At 41.4% G+C, this 20,309-nt stretch overlaps 2 protein-coding genes across 3 annotated transcripts in view; one reads left to right on the forward strand and one right to left on the reverse strand.

The window, feature by feature from the left end:
* The window catches only part of B4GALT4 (UDP-Gal:betaGlcNAc beta 1,4- galactosyltransferase, polypeptide 4), a 49,296-nt gene extending 45,066 nt beyond the window's left edge, over positions 1-4,230 (forward strand). For both annotated transcript variants that reach the window (XM_015406129.1, XM_015406130.1), the window contains 2 exons: positions 2,925-3,029; positions 3,536-4,230. In XM_015406129.1, coding sequence (XP_015261615.1) covers positions 2,925-3,029; positions 3,536-3,677 — 247 coding nt within the window. In that variant the 3' untranslated portion in view covers positions 3,678-4,230. The remainder of the gene's footprint in view (positions 1-2,924; positions 3,030-3,535) is intronic.
* Positions 4,231-4,304: 74 nt separating this feature from the next.
* On the reverse strand, positions 4,305-19,979 carry LOC107106046 (beta-1,4-galactosyltransferase 3-like). The gene is made up of 7 exons (XM_015406131.1): positions 19,716-19,979; positions 13,957-14,192; positions 12,765-12,955; positions 11,789-11,911; position 11,650; positions 6,990-7,093; positions 4,305-6,598 (listed from the first exon to the last, which is right to left on the reverse strand). Exons 1-7 carry the CDS (start codon positions 19,951-19,953, stop codon positions 6,445-6,447), a joined length of 1,047 nt encoding a protein of 348 aa, XP_015261617.1. The 5' UTR covers positions 19,954-19,979; the 3' UTR covers positions 4,305-6,444.
* Between the last annotated feature and the right edge of the window lie 330 nt (positions 19,980-20,309).

The following is a 20,309-nucleotide window of genomic DNA, read 5'->3' on the forward strand; positions in this document are numbered from 1 at the left end:
CTCAGTCAAGGAAGCCACAAAGGCCCTCAGTCTGCAGGACCTGAGCAAGGCCGTTAACGATCGGATGTTTATTTATTTATTATTTGTATTTATACCCCGCCCTCCCTGCAGAGAGGCTCAGGGCGGCTTACGGTGGCCGGAAGACATTAATTTGTAGGGTCATCAGACGTTGGAAGTGACTTGATGGCACTTAACAAAGACATTAATCTATAGGGTCATCAGAAGTTGGAAGTGACTTGATGGCACTTAATGCCCACATACACGGGAAGATGAAACAGGAGTCTCTCGTTACCTTGAAGAAAAGCTTTCAGCCTGTCAGAAGCTCTTGTGGACCAGGTGTGCCTTTGTATTGGGAGTCTGCATCTGGCAAGGGGTGGGGTGGGGGTGCTCTAGTCCACAAGAATGGATGCTGGAATTTATTTAATTAATTGGATTTTTAGCCCACCCTCCCCTGCACAGCAGAGCTTAGAGTGGGTTACAGCAATAATTATAGAACAATTAAAAATGATTAAAACGTAGTTAAACAATATTAAAACCGATAAACGACACTGGATAATGCAAAAAAGATGGCAATCAGGCAGAGATTAATAAATGCTCCCAAAAGGAACAATATATGTGTGTGACCAAGGATGAAAACTGGATACCGGGCAAGTGGGTAAGAAGCTACAAAGAGTAGCACGAGATAGGAAGGTGCAAAGCAAGGCAATAAAAACTTGTTTGTCCTTAAACTGGCACAGCTTCACCTGTCTTCTGTCATTGATCCTTCTGCAGCTCTGGATATACTTTTGGCATCTTTTCCGTGGGTGTATTCGGGCTAGACTGTCTGCGTTGTATCTTTGCAATAGCATGCCTCTAGAGCCCTTTTCAGTCATTCAGACTTTGGAGCTGCCACACAGCATACATGGAAAGGGCACTCTGCATGGTTCTCTCAATATGTGGTCACCATTTTGTGTGAATAGGGCAGCGTGTGTATTTTCCTGGCTTTGTTAAGTGCAGATATGTGCTGTAAAAATCTGCTTTTCTGATTGTGTGTGCCAAAGCTGGAAAATATGCATGTTGCCCTATACACACAGAACAGTGACTGTGTGTGTCCAGAGGATTGTGGCATGTTTTCCTGGAAGGTGCTAGAAGAGTACCAAAATTATTATGACAGGAAAGGGCTGTAGTACCATTTCTCTAGTTTGAGTATTTTTGGTAACAAAAGGGTATTCTTGGGATCTTTGTTACATCCATTAGACATTACAGCCTGACATGCAGTTTAGGAAAGGAATCCCTTATTTTTTTGATGGTCTCATTCACGTCCTAAGATTGGAAATACCACTTTCGGATAATTGAAGTCTCTGGAAACATGTTGAACAAAAGAGGGGCTTACTTAGCTATGATTTGGTAAGGGCTGTTTCCATACTTTTGTGATACTTTCCCCAGTTTTTGACAGCTCAGGGTTCACGCTTGAGATAATGTGTATTAGTCCCCCCCCGTAATGAACTGTGGGCTATGGGATCATTAATTTTTTTCCTGTTTTGTCACATTTTCTGGCCCCATCAGCCTTTTCCCCCTCAAGTTGATCTCTTTGGCATTTGGACTCCTTAGCAGAGGCCATGGGTTTCATGGAGAATTTTTCTCTACCAGAAGGAGAGCCCGTCTCTTCCTGCCTAAATCTCCCTGGGGAAATTCAGAATGGCCCTTGTCCATTCTGGAGGGAAATTGTAACTCATCTCTAATAAGAAGGGCAGGGACCTGGAGAAACTTAGAAATCACTCCTTCCTAAAAGCTCAGTGTGCATTTCCTAGAATTGTTCAGCAAGCTAGTTGCTGTCAATGGGAAAGCGTACCCTCGTGCAGAAAGCATGGGTTTGTTAGTTTGATCCAGGACCAAGAAAAATAGGCAAACAAGGAACTTGTTGTAAGGTAGTTGCATTAGGGAATTACTTGTTTTATCGCCCGTCTTTTCATTTGTGCCCTGTTATCTTAAGAATGTGTTAATTGTTTTGAGAAGTGCAGCTTATTAACCACTGTTCACACCTTTCCAGTTTCTGCTAAATGCAATCCTCTAAAAGTTTTAAAATTCTTTTGGGGTTTTGCATGTTTAAGCAGACCCCACCCCCTAAGGAAGTATTGACCAGGGAGTTAGAGCGATGGGGTAACCTGGGCTCTCCCCACATTATATGGAAATCCCCACTTGCTGTTGGTGGCAGCAAGTGCCTTGGAGGGTTAACAGGAGCAGTAGGAAGGGAAGGGTGAGAAAGGTTGAATGAGGAGGTACAGATTGGTGCCCAGGAAGGGTATCTCAGCTGGGAACCCCTTCCCATTCAAGCCCCTCCCACTTCTGTGGAACTTCCCCAAAGTTACGTTGCGTATTCACAATTAAAGTGGGTTTAAAGGGATGGGTTCTTAATAGTGTATGCTTATGCATGAAGTATGGCTGTGATTTGTAGTAAGCTGTAAATATGGAGCAGGGAATGATGGTAGTTCCTAATTGACTTTATGTACAGAGTGATTTCATGCTTCACATCAGGAAATGTCATTAGAAGGAACTGAAGTGGCATTGGCCAGTCCTATTCCTGTAACTTGCCTTTATGTTGATGCAAAAGTGGCATAGCCAGATTGGCAGCACTTAATGAATCAACAGGGCAGAAAAATATGGGAAAGTTGATACCACATGTCTAAAAGCAGAAGTGGCAACAGAAAGCCTCTGTACAAAAATGCATTGTGTTGCTCTACTCCTTGTTCATCCTTCATCAGAATAGCAGGGTCTGCTCTTGTCGATGTGGAAGGGTACATGCATTATCCTTATTATTTTACTGAATATTAACTTTGACACTATCTCATGGTTCAGTTCCTACTTCACAAGGTTCCCCCCCCCCTTTCTATTATCTCTGTGGCATGCTTACAGCTACTGCTCGCTCACCGCTACTTTGTTTTCAGGGTTGAAATGCAGAAGTGGAAAGTGATCCGACCATCCCCTAATGTAGCCAAGTACACCATGATCTTCCACACAAGAGACAGAGGCAATGAGGCAAACGGACACAGGTGAGTTAGGGCAAGGCATGGTCTTGTCAGACTTTTGGTCCCTAGATCACATATTGTCTACTCTGATAGGCAGTAAAGCACTACAGGATCATGGGTCTTCAGGGTCTCCAGTCTCCTGCAGCCTCTCTGCTTGAAATCTTTTAATTAGAGATACCAGAGATTTAACCTGGGACCTTCCTCTGCATGCCAAGCATGTGCTTCACCACCAAGCCATAACTCTTGCCTTTCTTTTAATTGATTATAAATATGTGGAAGGGGGAACTGGAGGAATGTGATGTGCCATCAGAGAAGAGCATGGCCAATCACCATGTGTCAGCAGATTAAGACCTAAACCCGGTAAAATAGCATATACAGATTTACTCACAAAAGGAGTCAGTTGCCTTTCAAGTTGCAGTTTATTACATATTCCTTTGCTAGAATTTAGGTTTCCTCTGCTTTTGTAGCTCTTACAATTTTTCAGTCTTCAATTTTTCTTTTTTCTCCCCCCTCCCCTCCAATTTGCTCAGGATGACTCTCTTGCGTCAGGTATCTCGAGTATGGAAAACAGATGGTCTAAATTCCTGTTCTTATAAGCTGCTCTCAGTGGAATACAATCCTTTGTATACCAACATAACTGTGGATTTTGGCATGCCAGTCAAGACCTCATAACGGACTCTCACAACAGTGAATGTAGTGGGAATGGAAAAGAATTTCCAAGTCAACAGAACTGCAGCATTTTTAAAGGTTGCTTCATCAAGAGTTTTCCCAGCAGGAACTATGCTACAGAGGTACAATAGTGTCCTCAGCCTGAGTAGTTTCGCAGTAAATTGTCTTGGACTTCGGGGCGACACCAGTGATCAAGTTTGACTTGGGAGAACGTCTACATGGAGCTGTCTTTTTCCCTCCAGGACAAAATGTTGCCCTTTCCCCTGGAAGGGAATATTGGTTAGCTGATATTGAATTTCTACCTTTTTTAAAAGTAGGAACTGGAATATAGTGACAACACAGTGCCATCTTTCAATGATGCAAAGACAAATGGCTTTTTCACCCACAGCACAACCCTTTTTCTAAAACAGGTAAACCATGCAGCAAGCCAGCTGAACAAGAACTCATCATCATTGTCTGAGTGGATGGTACATGACACTGTCTAATAACAGCCAGTGTAAGAATGTGGGAGATTTTAACGCTCACAAATAAAATATAGTATCTCTACAGTTATTTTTTCCAGTTACTTGTCAGCCAATAGGGTCACAGATAAGCCCACTGAATTCTGCAGCTAATTTTTGCTAACAGTATCTAAATAGAGATTTCATGTTTATATAAGATAATCAGTGGGACTGTGTGAATACTAATGAAATAGCCATATGGGCAGCCATGTTATGTGATGGCAAAAGAGACTGTATTGGGGAGTCAGTTGAATATCTCCACGGACTTGAACCTGGGATCTTCTGCATGCAAAGCAGGTGTTCTGTCACTGAGCCACGGCCCCTCCCAGCACATAATATTAAAAGTGTCACCTGTTTTGTCGTGGAGAATGAAGCGGAGAATTTTCTGGGAGAAATGAACATTCTGTGGTTTATACATCAAGAATATAGTCAATAGAAAAGTGTTCTTAATGTAGATGCTCAAACTGAAACGTTTTTATGCATTTCATGGTATTTGATTGGGAGCCACTTCCAGTGCCAGCCCAGTGACATAGACTAGAGTTAACGCCAGCATTAGATCTGCACTTTTCACATATTAGTAAGGGAAAAGTAGATGTGTTTATTTATACGATTCACAATGTGTAGATGTTTCTGCATTGTACAGCCCACACGTGGTGGTAATCACTTCAAAGAGGAGAAGTGCTCTTGACAATTGAACAGAAATCATTAACTGATGATTATTACTACCTGCTTATAGTATAGTTGCCCTGCCTTTTGAAACAAGCCAGACTTCTGGTGAGTGGCTGTTTTTTATACTCTTTAGAACCTGTCAAATCCAGATGAGCTCTTGACTAGGGTCAGAGCAGTTCAAATTGCTGTGCTATGAAACTATCTTGCTGACATTTTTTAGCAGCTGTGGACAACAAAACCACTTCCAGCTTTACAGTTTTAGTTTCTCACATTAAATTTTATTCTGCTTGCAACAGAAATGAATGGATCCATGACAAATTGAAAAAGGTACTAATTTAAACCTGTCTAAAAATGCTTATTCTGGTTGTATTATAGCTGAATTGTGGTTCTTAATTTATCAGTTTTTTAAGAACACCTTGGTTTATATCTAATTTTTACTGTAATACAGAGAACAAGTTTGGAAAACAAGTGCAAGTAAATACAGTGAAACACTGTTGAGAAATTTAAATGACACGGCCTTTAAGAACCATCTTAGGGAAGAAATAAGTCTGTTTGCATGTGGGAAAGTGGTTTTTAGATTAGTGCATTCTCAGTAACACCATGTGGTCTGAACAACTCTGACTGTACAGTGCAAGTATCCCTCTCACTTTAGATTGAGCCACATTATTTTCAGCCTTCCACTGCTTACAGTAGGTTGTAAGTTAATTCTCACATACTATATTGCCCACCTTCGTAATGTCCTCTAGAAAATCCCTTAGGAAAAAAACTGATATTTCTCTAAATGTTCTTATAAAACTGCAACACAAAAATGTACCATCTTATAGTGTTTACAAAATCCTCAGCAGTTGGTGACAGACAAGTGCTGCAATATATAATTTATGGGGGCAAACAGTCATACACTGTGGCCAGATGGTTTGTCACAGGAAGTTCTCAGGTGTACTCCCATGGTGACTGTACTGGGTGTGAGCAGCAGCTTTCTGGAGGTAGTTGGGTGTAGGGACAGTCAAAGTCTGCTGAAGCATGAAACAGTGCAAATAACTTTTAGGAACATTACTAAAAACATTGCTTCTCAACTTTTTCATATATATATGCATTCATGCTTGAGTTTGATTTCACTGGGTTGGGTTAACACTTTGAATATAGTAACACTTAACGGCAGCCTTAAAGCCTTAGCACTAAGGTGCAGAAGAACAGGTTGTCTAACCAGCAGGCCTTTTTGAAAACAAAACTGTTCCTAAACTAGGTCAAACATGTAAGAGCATCTTACACTCAGCTCAGGTAGTTGCAGAAAGGATACAATAATCAGAAGTACCCACAATCACAGTGTAGCTGGTTGGATGGTCTACAATTCGCTCTTTGAGAAGAGCTGTGCAAGTAGTGAGGGAAGAGTGCAGAGCCTCAGTAGTCATTGCAGTTAACAATGCTCAAGTGTTTTCCACAATAAAGCTAATACAACGGTTGCTGTTCCTGGGCACTTCTAATTTCCTTCTTGTAAACGGAAGTCCAGAGTAAAGAAATGCTCTTTCATAACCTTTGTGTTCTCCAGCACATCCAGCATTGCCAAACAGCCAGATATTGTCACAATCTCAAACTTTCCTTTCCTATATTTTGCTCAGTGAAGGGAGCATTGGGGGGTCCCCGATATCCACAGTAATGTTAGTATAAAGAGGATACTGCTTCTTGGCCAAGACTTTGAACTCCAGAGAATTCATTCCATCATCCTTCCATGTTGTTCTAGTGTGTAATACAGCAGGCCTGAGGGAAAGGAAAACAAAAAAAGTGTGAATCTTCGTCTTGTTGCCTACAAGCCAGCTTATCAGATACATGAAGCCCACAAAGAGACTTTCACAGGGAAGTCAATTGGTAGGCTAAAGACTTTCATATTTGGAACCCCACAGTGCCCTTGTAGCCAAAAGCTAGCTAAATTTTAGAGTGATTCTGAAGGCCTTTCTCTCCTGCTGGAAAAATACCTGGGTTAGAAGTGCTGCACCTCTATAGCATGTAAAATACACACTTTAAGGATAACTCTGTGGGGAAAAGTTGATGTGGTTGCCACATGTATCAACAGCCCTGTCTAATAGGAAGAACAGAGAATGATTCTAGGTGAATGTGACCAAGCAAGGGTAACCCCCCCCCCAATACTGACCTTTTAATATTCTCAGCATAGTCAGAAATTTGTTCATGGTCCATCATCTTGTAACGCCCAAGATGCAGTGGGGTCCGAACTATTTTCATTCCTGAAATGCTAACCTAATTCTTTTGATATGAAGAAATTGGGAGGCAGCATTAGTAACAGATTTCAGAGATGCACTTCTCAACATGGTTAAACCAAGACTGATTTCAGTTCAGCTGAAAAACAGAGGGACTGCAGACGTCTCTTCCTCAGACTTAACACTGCGCCCTGAAGGTCTGCAAACTGAAAGTCACTTCAGGTTTGGTGACTTTGCTTTTTTTTCTTCTGGGTTAGGGGGTCATTATTAGGCCAGGCGTAGTGAAGGTTCCCTGGCCAGAGCTGCTTTAGGAGGCAGCACAAGAGAAAACTAAAAACAGAGGGACTGCAGACGTCTCTTCCTCAGACTTAACACTGCGCCCTGAAGGTCTGCAAACTGAAAGTCACTTCAGGTTTGGTGACTTTGCTTTTTTTTCTTCTGGGTTAGGGGGTCATTATTAGGCCAGGCGTAGTGAAGGTTCCCTGGCCAGAGCTGCTTTAGGAGGCAGCACAAGAGAAAACTTTTTCCTTCTCCAAATCTGTATCTGTTCAGCATAAAACCCACAGTGAGCTTTCAGTGGTGATGTGGCGTGTGCTGCCACATGAACCTTCGCCAGTAGCATCCGGCCCAAGAGGAAAAAAGGAGCCTTGTTTCAAGAACTGTCTCTTTGCACAGGCTACCATAGGATGTGGAAGGGGCTGTTCATCTGCATACCAACCAGACTTCTTAATCAGCTCCTTGAAGCTTCAAGCGCACTCCCCTGAAAATCATTATTTTAGGGGAGGTGGGGGTAGAGTAAGGAGCGGCAGCACAAGAAAAATAACCCTGCCAAGGAGATGGCTTATCCTGAAACTATCGCAGTCCCTCATGGAATCTTCCAAGTGAGCTGTAAAACAATCAATATCCTGACAGCCAAGCAATTTTCATAGGCTAACTGGACACCTTAACAGGACAAAACCTCATGTGAATCTAGAACTCTGAAGGCATGAAGCTCTTCAAATGCATATATTCTTGTTGTTGAAAGCCACGTTTGATTCTGAGGCCAATACAAAATGACATAGCTCATGAATGTAAAGCTATCTATTAATAATTTTTATAATTAAATTTGAAGAATACCAGCTTAAAAGTGAGCTGCCTTCTTTAAAGTATCTGGCTGGCCATTGTGGGAAACAGAATGCTGGTCTAGAGACAGATCCTGTGTTTGAAGCAACAGGGCTACTACTAAGGTATGCTCCTAGTTTCAGGTGAACATCTGTCTCTTTAGATCTTAGTATTTAAGCATTTCAGCCCACCTAAGGTCAATGCCAAGCTTCTGACATATGTTGCTCTATGTTTAGCACTGTGATGTCTTCTGAAATGAGCTTTATCTTTTGTCCAGAAATGCTAGCCCATGAGGACAGTTTACTTTAGTTAAGACAGCTAAAAGGTGTCTCAGAGCGGCTTACAAACTCCTTCCCCTCCCCACAACAGACACCCTGTGAGGTAGGTGGGGCTGAGAGAACTCTTGACAGAAACTGCTCTTTTTCAAGAACAGCTGTGCCAGTTATGGCTTGCCCAAGGTCATCCAGCCAGGTGCAAGTGGAGGAGTGGGGAATCAAACCCGGTTCTCCCAGATTAGAGACTGCACACATAACCGCACACTTAGCCACCAAACTGGCTCTCAGGTTAGTGGGAACACTGTTGCTAACACATTATAGCTGATACCATGCTCTATGTAAGGCACCTAGGAGAACTTTTGCATCCTTTTGGTGGGCCACTGCAGTGAAGAAATGGTTGTAATTTCCACAATCCTTTCTATGAGAGTTATTTACTCATCTTGAGGATGTGGGGAGAAAGATGGCAAGGTGGTAACCACCTCATATTTCTGCTCTGTATACAAATGCAACGGACAGTGTCTTGATGATCAAAGGGATAACTTATAGAGATACCCAAGAAGTCTGTGGGAGAGTGAAGTGACAGTTCAGCCAAAGATATATCTCCCAACCAGAGAATATCAGTACACAGAAGCTGAGCTGAGGGAAACTCCCACAAAAATGCTCCAGAATCAATTCTGCCTTTAATGGCAAAGGAGCAAAAACAGCTATCAGGAATGGGAAAACACGGGGTTCCGGTCAGCATGGCGCGGCGACAGGCAGTCCGCAGCTGCAGCTGAGGACGCCCGATTCCTTCCCGCTTCGTCTGGGGGCTCCCGGTTTGTGGGAGCGACCAGCCAGCTCTCCTGGAGAGAGAGCTGGAGTAGGGGGCTCGATTGTGGCTCTGCCTTTAATGGCAAAGGAGCAAAAACAGCTATCAGGAATGGGAAAACACATGGCTCAAATACCAAATAAGAAAGTGTTGGTATCGTAGGAGAACAGGAACCTCTATGATATCAAGGGACCAGACTGAATCCAATGGCCTTTGTTTCTCTTCTCGCTCTATAGTGGTTTTATACAACTATAGATCAGAGTTTTAGGACGTGCCCTGAAAGGAAGAAGCTGAAGCTGTTAAGACAGCCCCAGCTCCTGATGGTGATAGTATTGATAATCAAGATCCTGAAGCAGAGTTGAGTCCACTAAACCTATCAGCACCAAGGAAAGTGTACACACAGCATACTACTTCTTTTTGCCTGTCTTGTGAACTTAGCACAATGAGAGCAGGAATCAGTTTTATGGACCTCACCCAACTACTTATTGTGAACTTAGCACAAAGCGAGCAGGAATCAGTTTTATGGACCTCACCCAACCACAGTAAGCAAAGACCATGTGACTGATTGTCCCCCACACCTACACTAGTGTATAATGAAAGGCTACTGTGCCATATTGGCTGAAGGGGGGGGGGACACACCTGAAGAAAAAACAAAAAAAATGAGGACTGAAGTTCATTAACTACCCTCATACTTGTTTAAAGAGAAGGAGTTTCTCTCCTATTTTTCTCCAGAGATGGAGCTGCTACCAACATGGTGGTTAGGACAAACCCCCTCCCACTTGAGGCTTGTGGAGAGAGGCAACATTTTTCCCTTAGGGGAAGGCAGGAGATTTGACTTTGAATTGAATTTTTTGCCTTAAACTCTAGTATCTTATTCAGTTGCTTCTACATCTATGCACAGCAACATATATGAGACTGTACAGAGGCCACAGTTTCTGCTCTGGTAAGTGACACAAACTGGGCATATTTCCCGACATGATGAGTTAACGCCCATTTCAAAAGTAGCATGCTTTAACATTCTTTTTTTGTTTGATCATGCTTTTGCATTCAACTTTCCCAGCTCAGCAGCACAATACTTGGTAGGGTTCCCTTTGTTTGAACAAAACATTCCATTTATTTTTATAATCTGTCAACAACATCCAATAATGGGAAACATGCAAAGATTTTGTTCAGTTCCTTCAAGATTTTGATTACTGTGACAACAATGAATCAGCCTCAGTATGAATTTTGGTTGTTTTTAATCAAACTAGCAACTGGCTAATCTTTAATGAAATACTCAAAAGAAGCTATGCCTTTGTAGCGTCACCCAGTATCCTCTTACTCAAGGCTGAATTCAAAGTCCCTTTGGTGTGCTCTTGTATTTCAAAACAGCTACCTCCTGCTGCTCTAATCACAAGCTGCTTTTGAAACTCCTGTGCTTCAAAAACCATCAATAGCAAATGGATTGTTGTTTGTTTAAAAAGTAACCGAGTCAGAAGTTCAATTTTCTGGGCTGTAGCCCTGGTGCGGGTAACTGATTTTTGCACTTTAGGCCCCACTGAAGTTAGTGGAAGCCCTCTTAAAAACAGACTCAAGACAGCCATAAAAGTCTACAGCTAACTGACTACATATTGAATTTCCTCAGATATCACTGAGTAACCAAGTACAATATGAACTACTTACTGGCACTAAAACAGTACCACACCTAGCATGTCAAAGAGTTGTAGAATGGAAAGGGGACTCTTGTTAAAACAACAAGAACTGTGGGTTTGAATAAAGTCTTCAGACTACATTTGCTACAGAATTCTGATATGAAGTCACTTCCTTGGGCATACATAGCTCCTTCTCAAGGTGTACTCTTGTGATGCTTTATCCCCTTTATGAAACCCCTGGTATGTAACACCTGTAATGGTACCTCTCTAGAATGCTCCAAAATGACTTGCATTATGGTGCCTCCTGAACGTATTTAGTATTATGTAATGATTTTTGCTTCCACCATGGGGTCTCACCTTAGACTTCTTAGTTTAACCAGGATGGCTTAGTTATATTGGGTAGAATGACAGAATAGTCAGCGTATGGCAGTGGCTGTGAGGTAAAAGGGGCTCCTTTGCTCTAAAGGAATCAGCTGTTTTTATTTAGAAATAGAGTTTGTTGAGAAGTATAACAGCATAATGGATTCCTTAAGACTACTAGCTTCCTGGCTGCTAGACTGGTGCAGGTAGGGGTCTTTCTTTCTTAAAGTTTCTTAAATAGACTCACACGTTCCCACACAGAACACAGGATTTAAAAAACGAAAAACACCATGCTCCCTCACAATCCAAATTTCACTCCCTATGTCTGCTTTTTAGAAAAGTTTTAATGACACACAATATGAGATCGCAGTTGTCTTGTCTAATGGTGCTCTTCCTCAACAACGGCTGACCAGCAAGATACCCTACTTCTCTCTCTAAATCAGCGCCTTCTCCTAAGGCAGACACACACTGTGTTTGCCACCAGCTATTACAGCTGAGTTGGAATAAAGTACAGTCTGGCATTTTTCAAGGGCCCTCTCCTGGCCGGCCCTGGGTAGTACCTTTCAGCAATGTCATCATGCTCACCGCCGCGGTCCCAGTAGGTATTTGGAAATCCATTCATCTTCATGTAATGATTTGGGGTCAAAGCAGACACACCACCAAAGAAGGACCAATATGGCAAACTACAGGTAAGAAAAATAAACATTATCTCAGGCAGTTTACAAACTATCTTGAATTGCACTGTTGAAAAATATTTACATAGATTTGGCATGCATGTGGCTTGTCAGGGATGCTCTAGGCTCATCCTGCATTGAGCAGGGGGTTGGACTAGATGGCTTGTACGGCCCCTTCCAACTCTCTGACTCTATGTATAACAGACTCAAATACTGCCTTTACATTGTGTCTTGAAACACAATAACAATCAGCACAGCTTTGGAGAAAGAAAGCCCCAGCTACCACAAGACATCAACTCAGTTATGACTGGCAAACAGAAGACTGGCATGCTGCAACTTTTCAACAGAGCTCCTGCGGGCTGTGATGCTTCCATCCCAGAGATATAAGCAGAAATGGAGCGTGTTCTACCTCACTGCTCTGTAAGAAATCTGTTCCCAGCATCCAGCTGTCTGGCTAACTTCCAAGGTCCCGGTGACTGACTGAGAGGTACTTGCTCGAGCTTGTCACACAGTACAATTCTGTTAAAAGTTTTGAATAAATTAGTTCTAAAACGTTAATAGTGACTAATGGTATCTATATTTTCTGCTGTTCTGTACTGATTTACATTCCCCTCACACACAAAATTTCAGGTTATGAACCTGCTATGTTTCTTCCTGGTGGGCAATGAAGGATTTGAAATAAAAGGTAAACGACAATGACATAACAGCACATATCTGTTATTCTTCGTGTCTAAGAAATCAGATGTAAACAGCTCTTAGTACCCAATGCCTTGCTAAGGCTAATTTTGGCAACAGGAAGGCATTGCCTTATACTAAATATATTTACCCACATTACTGAGAATTGTTGGGTGTACTGGATTACCTGTACTGTAACTTGTCTATGGCACTGGACATGTGTTTGGGGTAGTATTCATCACAGACATAGAGATTATAATCATTCTCTGGAACAAGGTTTACATTATGCAGAAGCAGGCAGTCCCAGTCATCATCCTTCATGGCCTCACGGACACCAATATTAAGGAGCTTTGCTTGGTTAAATGGACCGTTTCCAGCCTGGAAAGAGAATGTGCAACTCATTACTGAACACAACAGTGACATGATCAGGGGACAAGTATCTCCTTGTAAAATCTAGGCTGCAGTGAAACCTTGGCATGATTGGCTGGTTTGGTATGATAGCATGGAGTATCCAGTTACTGGGGAAATTAAACAGGTTGCAGTCCAATTTCTGTGAGGGGAGAGAAATACCTCAACACATGGTTTCCTCACACAGGAACAAGACAGAGTACTAGCAAGAGATTCTGGGACAGAGAGAATCTCAGGGCCAGAAAGCCCAGAGACATGGAAGCTGAAAGATGTATACAGAAGCAACAATGGACTTTGAAAGAAGAACATGAAGGGTAAAGAACAAAGTCTGACAAAGGTAGACTGAGGCTAAAAAGAGCTCTTAACCCAGTACTTTGCTAAGATTTCAGGCCCTTTCAGGACATGTGTAACATCATGAAATTGGGAGGTGCTCATTGCTGGGGATGATGGTCATTGTTCAAGGCAGCTAACATGAGCCTCAACTTCAATTTCATATATGCAAACAAAACACAATTTTTAAGATCTAAAGGGGGGAAAGCTTCCTTCCAATTAGTGTCCATCTTTTACCATGGTTTCCCATAGGTGTTTTGAAAGAGAGGGAAAAAAACATAAACATTGCATGGGTAGAGAATGTAAATGTCACAAATGTTTAAAAGTTTGGACTAAGCTGAGCTCATAGCATTTTTCCTTGCCTGGTAAAAGTAGCACAAGTAATTAAAAGATAAACCCACATGCAATTTGGAAATCTGCATTATCCCTGACATTTCATCTTTCCACTCTGCAGAAGTGCCAAGTAAAGCAGCTTTTGCCTTTAAAAAACTCTAAAACAGCCTTGTGTACATACACACAAAAAAGATGTGCCTGTTCCCCCACACTGTACTTCAAAAGACATTTGGGATGGCATGTTTTATTCAACAGCCATCTACACTCCTCAGCAAGAGACAAGCAACATGTCCTTGGTCTTAGTTTACCTGGTGAATCAAGTAGATGCGGTAGTGAAGCTGCTGACGCTGGAGGAAGGGATGAAGGTAATACAGCAAGTGCCGCAGCTGTTTTTCACGGTTCCTGTGTGGCACAATGATTGCCGTTCTGTAACGAGCCAGGCAGTGGGGCGGGCTGTAGCGCCCACCTAACTGGACATAAGGGTTTTTGCTGATGATTGTTCTTTCACTGGGTAGTGTATTAAAGGTGATTGTTAAGGGTCCAACTACATTAGAAAATGGGGTGAGGGGATAGAACAAAACAAGAAGAGAACCATGAAAAGTGGGCCAACCAACAAGCTTGGAATCACTGTTTACATTCAGTGAGATACACCTTTCCCCCAAACTGGCAGGTGGCACTTAAGACATAAATACCCTCCTTCTAAGGAAGAGTCCTTACAAATGTGAAAAATGCTGTTAGAATGAGAAAAATCACGTGTAAATGCTTGGAAGATTACAGAGCAGGAGCAAGGGGCTAGTGCTCTGTTCCTAAGGCTCTGTTAGAAAATCCACATGGATTTCCAATTTGAGCATGTTTTTCCATATATATTTCTTCAAGGAGGAAACGTGCTTTAGTGGAAGCAGTCCTAGGATTGCTTTGAACAGCAAGAGCTATTAAGTATACAATCCAGCTTCCCAGGGTTTGTGAGGTCACAGAGCTTCAATTAACATTTTTTAAATTAAAACTGTTCCATTTTCACAATCAATAGAAGCCGGGATGCCAGAGGCTTGGTACAAAGCCTACATTGACTAATTCTTTGCTATCCTGATCTTGCTTGCGTGAGAGTAACCAATAGCCATGCCAGATTGTAGCTGAGGATGACATTTCAGTAGTTCGGCAAGGACAAGAAGATGGCAGGGACCAAGACATTATTCAAGGGTGTTTTTTTATTAGTAGTTAATTGCAAGAAGCCAGTGAGAATCAATTTTTCTGACAGAAAAGTGGGGTAAAATACAGTCAAGCTGAAGGGCAAATGCACTGCAGATAAGAGCCTGATTCTTGTACTGAGCAAAGAGTGGCTCCTGTCCTTAAGAAAGTCCAGTGATGGCCACTGCACAAGGAGGTCTCACAACATGCTGTTATTTCTCACTTCTTCCTTGTAGAACGACAATATAATGAACAACAAGTTCATAGTGGAGCAATATTCTGAATCACTTCGCAAGATAGAGTTTGATTCACATTATTTGTTAGAATGGTCTGAAAAATAATTATTTTTACCAATCAGAGCAAACTGTAATAGCTCAGAGTTCAAAGCAGAAACTTGAGTCATGGGACAATTAAAAAAAAACCAATGAAAAAAACCTCTTAGACACTCAACACACTGAGTGGGAAGGGAAGAAACCCCCACATTCACTAACTGAATATAAAATGAAGGGCAACAAGATGACTGGTCAATAAGAATATTATTCAACTAGGAAAAAGGCCCGTTGTGGAAATAAATACAACAACCTCTAGAAAGAGGCTCTGAGCGGGTGCCCCGGCCTTGGACACTCAGTGTCAATTTGCTGTGGCGACCTCAGCAGGGTATAATGACACTGACGCCACCATTTTCTCCAGAGGAACTGATCTCTGCTACCTAAAGAACAGTTGTAATTTTGAGTGATCTCCAGCCCTCACCTGGAGATTGGCAATGATGGTTCCCCAGAAGGGAATAGTTGGTTTGGAGGGTGGAGTCTATGGCTTTGTACCTGTCTGAGGTCCCACGCCTTTTGAAACCTCACCCTCTCCAGGCTCCATCCCTCACATCTCCAGGAATTTCCCACCTGTTGGCAACCCTATCTCCTTCCCAGACAATCATCAAGCTACCTTTATTTCCCCCTCACTCTTCAGCTTTCCACCCCCCACACACACCTGCAGCTTCTCCCGTGCTCTGAAGCCCTGACTGCTACGTCACATTGGCTGTCATACGGGGGCCACCTCAGCAGCATATAAAGATACAGAGCCCACCATTTTCTCCAGGGGAACAGATCTCTGCCATCTGGAAAGCAGTTGTAATTCTGAGTGATCTCCAGCCCTCACCTGGAGATTGGACACATTTTACCTCAGAACAGCAAAACTGTTTAGAATGTTAGGCAAAAGCCAATCAAGTCGCATATGCAAACGACCTCTGTGTTCCGAGGCAGAGGCCAATGAGGCTGCCCATGCAAATTACAAGGCTGCATATGCAAATAACCTCTGTGTTCTGACTGGCTATGGGGGGGAGAGGAATGTTGGAGGCAGGACTCAGACAAAGCAGCCAGTGGATAGGGAGACCCTCTGAATGACAGATCAGAGAGTGAACTGATTTTGGAGCGTGTGGAATGTTCTAGAGAAGTGCCACCACCATTCGGCTTTTATTTATAAGGGAGATATGTCAAAATCATGGCTAAAATAACACTTAAAATTTGACTTGAAAAATAATTCCACTGTCTGAATTTAAAACTTCAAAGTATTCTGATGTCATAATCTGAGAAATTCCATAGAGAACTCAGTGTCATATCACTTTACATGCAGACATTTATGTTATGATCAGTTATACAACCTAGAAATGTGATGTCCAGGGGGAGAAAGAAATTCCCAAGGGACTTTTTGGGGAGCACTAAAAAAATAACAACTATGAAATACTGTCTTGTCTTAGGAGGAGTGAAATACTTTTCAAGTCACCCAGAATGCCTACCATGAACATTCTAATGTAAGAATTTACAGCATTAAATAGTAATTCATATGTATACTGTAGACAACTTGAATTTTTTCCATTTCAGATGGCAAAAACCAAGGTACTTGTGTTAAGGTGGCAAAGGGTGTAGCAGTTTGCCTCTCTCTTTCTCTTTAGTATTGGGTGTATTTGCAATCTTGCTTATAGAAAGCCAAGGCATTTTTTCTTTTAAATAACATTAATATATCGAACAGTACAATTTTAAATGCTGGTCAAACTAGGTGGCTAAAGCAATAAAATAAATTAAGGTTTGACAAGAAAGTATTGCATTTCATTCCCCCCCCCCAAAAAAAATTCTGCTTCGATGTTCAAATAAATAAATAAAAGGGAGTAGGAGAAAAAAGATATTTCAGGCTATGATGTTAATGCTTTTTGTCTGCATCTTGCATGGGATGTACTGTAGACTAAATTAATTTATGTGGTGGTGCTAGGGGAGGTTAGAGTGGGCAGGAGAGCTGGCTTCAGTGTGCACCCAAAACTTCTAGGAAAATCAAACAGTAGCAGCCCCCAGTTAAGAATATAAAAACTAGCAGTTAAGCAAATATATTTCAGCCATGAAACAGAATGTACATGTCCCTTAGTAGGCCAAGGGCAGAGGTAAAATGTGGTAGTTCTTGTATTAACTAAAACAGAGATTAATTTAGATGATAAACTAATAAAGATTCAAGAGAAGCCAAACTGGATAATATTTTCTAGTAGTTTGGGGGACAGGAAAACCTCCTAAACAAAGTCCCATCCCAGATCATCTTCCCAAAACAGATATCCTAGGTAGTTGTGGTAGCCTGACAGAAAATCCCCCCCCCCAAAGCTGTGTAACACCTTTATTAGGACCAACTGAAGTATCACCAGACAAGTGGGCAGGCTTTCAAATTCTCCATAACTCTTCATCTGAGTTCACAAAACTTCTCTTGCCAGTGCCATCAAGACATTGTCCATTATTCCAAGAATTACAGTAAACTATACCTTGACTAATCATTGGGTATTGTATCCTGAAGTAATAAGAACAGTCTGGATCTGGATGAACCACAGTGCAGTTTTGCTTGTGCATCAGGGCTTTCCATCTTCCCTTTCTGCTGGAGCCCTCTGTGTACCACCCTACTCCCACAGCTCTCACAAGGGCTGAGAAATCTGTGGAGCAGTGTGGGATTTAATGTTGATAGGGGACAAGAATCTGCACAAATCAGAGACCTTCCCCTTTCATGAGCAGAAGTGCCTTCTCCTTGAGCAAAGAGACCTCTGGTTCCATAAAAACATTATGAAAAGCAACAGCTGAAATAAATCATGTGAGAACAAATCCGAAGTCATGCAGCTACCCAAATATAGAACAAGATTTGAGTCTAGTAGCACCCTGGAGTCCAACAAAAAATTCCTGGGTATTAGGTTTTCTTAGTCAAACCTCACTTCATCTAACTAAGTGAGCCTACACCCTGGAAAATTTTGTTGGTTTGTAATATGCAAACTGGACTCAAATTTTGTGCTGCCACTACAGACTAACACAGCTATCTACCTGAAACTACCCAGGATTAGTTGCTGAAAATGTATTTCCCTCAAAAAATATAAAATGCCACATGATGGCTTGTTAGAGATCACTGGATGCTAATTGGTAGCACTCACACAAGCTAGTGTTACATCTCAGGACAGCAAGGTCAGTGTATTGAATAATGAGAGTTAATTGATATGGGAAAAGCTGCTTCCTGCAGAAGGCAGCAGCTTCTAGTGCAAGTTTAACACATAAGGGAATGCAAACACAAGAAAAAACAAGCTTACCTGCCAAACACTATGCTCCTTTAACATGAACAACAAAAGCAAAAAATTGAAAGATCTGTTGTCAGACTGACGCAAAATGATTCTCAAAGGCCCATCTATAAAAGCTCACATGCATGTGTGTACATTCAAGATTTGCCAGATCAGATTAGAAGTTGAGCTCTGCTCACAAGGTAACATTTTAATCTCAAAGCAGCACAGGGTCAGAAGATAGACATCTGTTTTACCAAACTATACCAGGTTATTCTCCAAAGACCCAGGAAACCACAGTAAAAATTTTTGGCAAGAAATAGGTTGCTCAGAAAGTCAGAGCACCTGACAACTTCTATGCCATGCAACTAGGAAGCCATATTGGAGGAGAAAGAACTTGCTGAACTTGTCATACAAGAACAGCCATTCCAAACTGTGCCTACCTGCCTTGAACTGCTCTGATGCCAGAGTTTTGAGAAAATATAAAACTGAAATTGCTCCTGGCCTAACTGCCTGACTTCATTCCAGATTCGGGTTCCAAAGTAGTCCCCCCCCCAATCTATCTGAACTGCACTTTTAAGCATAATTGCCTACATTCAGTTTTAATGTTAGATTATCATAAAAGCATTGTTACAATACAGGAAAAAAATCAAAAGGATCTTGGAATCCAAGAAAGCGATTCCAGGAATTGCTATGAGATATGGTAATATAAAAACTATAAGTATAGATTTACCCTTACCAAAAAGGTCAATTTAATCATATTTTAATAATAATTCTGCTTTGGTTAATGTCCAACAATTCCATCGCAAACTAATCTCCATCTACTATGTATTTATTATTAATTCTTCATCCTGAACTAGCCTTTCAAATAATCTAAGAAAACAATTTTTGAGTCCACTGGAACTTTATGCAGTTTCAAATCAAAGATCTCTGCAGTAGCTGAAGCTCCCAAGATACACAAGAAAACAACTCTATATGAAACAAGTAACAAGCTTTACTATCTTCCAGCCAAGGATGAAACCTTAACCAACATAACAACAACTATTTGTTACACTGATTGTCGACTCAGACCAAAAAGAGGGACAAGTATCCATAATTTTATATGGACAGAATGATATCCTATCATTTCAACATATAATATGTACAAAATTATGAAGAAAGCTTGCAAATGTCTGGCAACTCAAATTAAATGTGGCCCAGGAGAAGATAACCCGACCTGTACATGATTTATGTATTTCAATCTGATCATAAGGTTGGGTTGACCCAGATCAATTTGTGAGGGCAAGGGCAAAAATATCTTTTTTTTCATTGTATACATACCAAATATTGGTGACTGTGGTGTACAGTACGGCATAGTTTCCTTATTAGGAGCGTGAATAAACAAGCTGAGATTTGTATAAACATCTTCCGTTTTTGAGTAGTCCAATGGTTGAGGAACATCTAAAAAACCCCGAAACACACTCGAAGCTCCACCTCGATATAATATCAAAATGAATATTGCTTGAAAGATGACCAAGAAAAGAAGAAAGCAAGGATTTTCAACTCGAGAAAGGGACATTTTTCTTCCAAAGGCCTTGCACAAGATTTAGCTGCACTAGAAATCTAATTCTTCAGTACACATTAATATTTTAAAGGAGTAAGTATTAAAGTAAGCATTAGTGTTGGCCAGGCGAACGAGGTATGTAGCATCTTTTTAAAGCATCTTACATTATCATATTATGTGATCTGCATATTATTCAAATATTTTAGATTTTAACCATCTCCTGTACATCTTTATCCATTCTTCCATTAGTCAATCTGCAAGGCAAATGAGAAAAGCAATACAAATTTGTGAAGATACGTTTGCATAAATTTTCTTTTCTTATCAGATACAACAGCATTTAAACCATGACTAGGCAAATTATTTTAACTCAG

Source organism: Gekko japonicus, unplaced genomic scaffold (genome assembly GCF_001447785.1).
Source record: "Gekko japonicus isolate JY-2015 unplaced genomic scaffold, Gekko_japonicus_V1.1 scaffold919, whole genome shotgun sequence".
In the NCBI taxonomy this organism is placed as follows: domain Eukaryota; kingdom Metazoa; phylum Chordata; class Lepidosauria; order Squamata; family Gekkonidae; genus Gekko; species Gekko japonicus.